This window comes from Montipora foliosa, chromosome 10 (assembly GCF_036669935.1).
Source record: "Montipora foliosa isolate CH-2021 chromosome 10, ASM3666993v2, whole genome shotgun sequence".
NCBI classification, from domain to species: Eukaryota; Metazoa; Cnidaria; class Anthozoa; order Scleractinia; family Acroporidae; genus Montipora; species Montipora foliosa.
The window spans coordinates 17,627,389-17,632,388 of record NC_090878.1 but is presented as its reverse complement, the minus strand read 5'-3'; the positions used below and the strand labels follow the sequence as shown (position 1 = coordinate 17,632,388).

The 5,000-nt window shown below is 40.5% G+C and overlaps 2 protein-coding genes across 4 annotated transcripts in view; both read right to left on the bottom strand.

Moving 5' to 3' along the window:
- LOC137974079 (uncharacterized) overlaps positions 1 to 5,000 on the bottom strand; it is a 28,871-nt gene that overhangs the window by 16,227 nt on the left and 7,644 nt on the right. The window lies entirely within an intron of this gene.
- LOC137974078 (uncharacterized) overlaps positions 2,757 to 5,000 on the bottom strand; it is a 7,832-nt gene continuing 5,588 nt past the window's right edge. For all 3 annotated transcript variants that reach the window (XR_011117399.1, XM_068821000.1, XM_068820999.1), the window contains one exon: positions 2,757 to 4,045. Coding sequence is in view for 2 of the 3 variants with exons in the window: in XM_068821000.1 (XP_068677101.1) it covers positions 3,251 to 4,045 (795 nt within the window). In the remaining variant the exon portion in view is untranslated. The remainder of the gene's footprint in view (positions 4,046 to 5,000) is intronic.

Below are 5,000 nucleotides of genomic sequence, written 5' to 3'. Positions count from 1 at the left end.
AATTCTGTAGATGTTTGAAGACGTGCGAGGTCCTCTCACTGAAAGTGTGCTCACGTACGCGCGTGGAAAAATGCTGGGTAGTTTCGCCGACATAGCAGGCACTACAGCCCGCACACAAAAACTTGTATACCACACCGCACGGAGCCCACTAGGGACGGGATCCTTCACACTGAACATGTTGCCGATGCCATGGCTGTAATCCCCCGGCTTCCGTCTCTGACACTATACGTACCTTTTACTTTAAATTACCTTATATTGGTCCTTTTTCTTTTATCACGCAGAAAAAGGTTCACCTTTTTGCTAAACGTTATTGTAATAATATTGATATTAAGTTAGTTTTCTCATCATTTAAAATCGGCAACATGTTCAGTGTGAAGGATCCTGTCCCTAGTGGGCTCCGTGCGGGTGTGGTATACAAGTTTTTTTGAGGGGTTGTAGTGCCTGCTATGTCGGCGAAACTACCCAGCATTTTTCCACGCGCGTACGTGAGCACACTTTCAGTGATAGGACCTCGCACGTCTTCAAACACCGACAGAATTCTGAGCATTACCGCACTTTGTGCTCTAATGATTGTTTTAGCATCCTAGATCACGCTTCTACCACCTTCCAGCTTAAGATAAAAGAAGCCATTCATATTCAATGGGAGAAACCTACACTTAATCATCAACTTTATCATGTTAATTTAAAAGTTTCTTTGTAATCTTTTACATTGTCATGTGTCCTTACAGCTAATTAGCATTTTGGTTCACACTATATATTCAACTCGGTACTTTGTAATTTACCAGTAAACTGAAGATGGCAGAAATTTCTGTCGAAACATGTTTTTAAATTTAAAAAGTGTTGTGTTGTTTTTTAAAATAAGAAGCCAAGGCTGATCACACAATCAGACTCAATCCGCGCAAAACTATTTACATTGCTTGAACATACCATTTAAACATGCGCTAAGTGCAAACACCTTGATTCAATGATCGTCTCTTCATCCAAAATCTATCCCTCCAAGAACCTCCCAGTCCACTCTCAAAAAGAAGGGGACCAATTAAATATTGTCCTTCAAATAATCACGCTGTCTGAAAGACATTTTCAATAATTTTCGTCAGAGTAGGGCTAAATATAAAGGAGTTTTTGTTGACGTAATGATCTCATAAGTTCTTTGTAAAATTTCAAATTTTCAAAGCATCATTGCTCAGAAATTATCTGGTATATCGGGTTCAAATTTTCAGAGATAGCTCATTATGGAACTGAAATTTTAAATGTTCAGTACCTCGTTCTTCGCTGACTGATTAGAAAATGATAAATTAGGACGCCAAAACAGCCATTTGAGGCAGTCAGTGTCTCCTGAAGAAAGGCTTTCAGTTACCTTACGTAGACTGACCACAGGTGATTCACCACAGTCGGTTGCTTTTACTGTCGTGGTTTGGGAGTACTAGGGAGTTTAAAAACGACGACGGAGACGAATACGACAACTCCACAAAACAATATCATTGGTTAAAAGAGCATAAATAATCGTGCTGCACGTGCAGCACGGATTTTTGCAAGTATCGTAGTGGTGCTCTACATAACGACGACGTGAATTCACCAAATTTGAGGTTTTCGCGACAGCGTTCAATAAATTTTCTCATAAACAGTGTTTATTAAAGAAAATGTATTCAAGTATAACAAAGCTGGAAGTACCATCCGACAGACGTTTACAAAAGAAAAAAAAATCCTGGACAAAAGTGGGAGCCGGGGTCCGCTGAGCTGACCCCTAATTATCCACCCTTGCGTCTTGATCCAATAGACGATTTGTTACCTCTACCATACATAAATTAGGGGAAACGATCATAGGTGATTCCTGCTCCTAACCGATCATGAAGGGTAATAAAAGAGGCCATTTTGTTCGATGGAAGGCCCTGGAACCAACCAATTTTACATGCTTTAGCTCAGTGAACAAACCAACCGAAGCGGAAGCACCTGTTGGCTGTCAGTTCAATCAAGAGGATGGGGAAAACTAGCTGAGAACATCAGCGTTGAATTGCCAATCTCGTTCCCAGGCCTTTTAACCATCGAGAGTAGTTGTTGAATAGACCTTTTGGCAGTTACGGCGGCCATTTTGATTTCTATTGTTTCGAAAGACATTATGGGATGCTCAGGGGGCAAATTTATGTATTCACAACAAACAACTTCATTATAATGGGTTGGTTGCTCAGATAATCCAACCATTCGATGAGATTCACAAAGTACAGGAAGCGCATAAGGCATAATAAAAGAAAGATCTTACCAAGCAAAGTGCTGATTGTCAACAAAGGGGAATATAGTGCTGTAATTTCTTCCTTTCTGTAAGTGCTGTAACTCCAATACGGAAATGTTCTTCGGACATATAACCAAGAACCATGGGAAACTAGCTGAGAACGTGTTTTGAATTGCGAGAGTGAGAGAACAACCAAAACTTGCTATCTGCTTAAATAACCTGATAACTCAATGGGAATATCCCTGGGGACTACTAAATCCACCTAGAAAATGCCTGATAACAAACCACAAAACCCTTCATATTAGAAGAATTCAAACGCATACCAATAGGAAATACAATTTACGCACGCGCTGCGGGCCTATTGCCACCACGGACTTACACTCTTACAACCTGGTAATATAGTGAGCGGTGCACTTACAGGTCACTACCACAAAAAGCCGAGAAAACTAAAACATTTCGCAGTTCTTGAAATGCATAAGAATGTGATAGCTTTTCCAAGAATCACCTAAAATGAAAAATCGTCTTGATATCATTTCATTTGTATTTATGTAATAACAGGGTTAATTATGTTGGCTATACTTGCCGACACCTTTTCCAACGCATTGAGGAACACACCTACGTGACGCCCACAATCAGAAGAACAAAGATCTTCAGGAACAATTTACCATTCTTAAGAAATTCCGTGGGAAATTTGAATGCTTAATTTACGAAATGCTCTTTATCCAAGAAAAGAAACCTGAGCTGAACACTCAATCTGACTCGATTAAAGCAAAACTATTTAGTACCTAATTGTTACCCTCTACGTTCCACATTGCAGTGTTTTTAATTACATGCAACGAGATTTTCACACACATTCTTAGTATTTAAAGAACTCACAACAATCTGACTTTCAGTTTTTAGTTTTTACGAGTTACTTTGAAAATGATGAACGAATCCTCGAAACGTCATTCAAAATTATTATCACTAATTTTTACTCTCAATTAATCGAACATAAACTAAAGAAACAGTTATGAGACGAACTGTTTAAGGGCATGGAAGAGGACCTGTCTTGGCCCCTGAATGCACCCCTGTCCATATTATCTCTCCTGGAGCCCATCGTGGATTTTGTAAACAGGGTCTGAGATCAAATCTAAAGGCTTTACCCATTTTAGATATGTCAAATACAAAAGGCTTATTACATGTTTGTGAAATTTCAGTTAAAGCTGTGATTTCCTTGGCCTTGTCGTTACTGTACTTCCAAAATCTCTGCATTAATTCTGGCGAGCTTCCGTGAATACCCATGAAGGAGTCGCATGTGTTGGTCAACTTTTCAAACATCTTCACCTTGTTCGGATTTTTAGGGTGATCAAGCCTTCGATCGTCAAAAGAAATTAAATTGTCGCTTTTATTAAAGACGCTGTTAATCCAAATAGGAATTTGCTGATCCGCGTGTGGATGACAAAGGATTCGCTGAGGGTCTTGAGACAAAAAGCGTACAATGACGTCATGAGTAAATAGCGTCCAAGCTTCGTCCACGTAAATGAGATCTCCAAATTGACAGTGATACCAGCCCCAGCTTAACATCTTGGTAGGCCTGTGGCGTAACTCATATTTGAGCCTCTCAAGGCACACGAAATAGCCATCGTCAAGACGGAGGAAATACGTGAAGTTGTACTTGACCGCAGCCCACATCATTTGGTAGAGATATCGAAGGCCAAAACTTCGGCCGCCAACAACCGGTTGAAATTCTATGTCTTTGTAAATGTGTTTTTCATTAGAAAGTTTGGCCTTATCCTCTGTGGGTATTTGAATGCCGTCAGTGAAAAACTTGCACCGCACCTAAAACAGAGTTATGGATTCAATAAAAGCGAATTCATAGTTCGCCTTGACGCATAATGCGTTTACTGCCCGTCTTTTACAGCGAAGCCACTTATTAAAATCTGCCTCGCGTTTGCGACGAATCGTCCAACAAGAAAATTACCATTTTTTTCCTCATCTTGTATTTGCCATTATATTTTAACTATGTCGTCTGTAAGGTGTGCTAATCGTACTGTAGATGCATATGATATCGTGATAAGCTATTTCCATTTCTATGCTAGACTTTTTGGGCGTTTCGTCGCATTTCGATGCAGCACACCTCTGTTTTGAACATAATGACATCATCGCAAATGCAAAGGAAAAGAACTGAGGCTTACACTTGCCATTTTGCCGTTATGTCGACCGACACTTTGCCGCTTGTTTGAACTTGGCTTGTGATCGGAATATACATTAGAAGTATTTGCTAAGGTTCAGTCAAGAACTCGACGTCGAACAATCGGTCAAGTTCTCTAATATATCATTTATACAATTTCCCAGCTCAATACAGCGCCGCGAGCACGCCGGTTCTAGTTCGTGCGCGGCTAGGCTCAAATTTCCAGCCGTTCGCGGCTTGTTGCGCCCACGTTACTCTCTCCAATCCAACGATAAATCCGCCATATTGAAATAGTTATCCGAGCTAATTATGCCTGAGATTTTTTCAGGGGATTGTCCTTGATCGATCAAACAAAACAAAGGACACGCCCACTGCTGCAAACCACCAGGGGCTGAAAATCTTAGCCTCATGCGAAGCTTGGGCAAATGTAGTTTGCTTTCACCATCTCTTAAATTTCACGGTGTCCTGGGAGTGTTTGGTCAAATCTGCACGTACAGAGCCATTATTTGCTTCTTTTTCGTTTTGGGAGCGCCGTTATATGAGAACCTTCTTTGGCTTTATTGGACTTAGTTAAATCTCGAAAAGAAGGCCAGGGGTTACTCT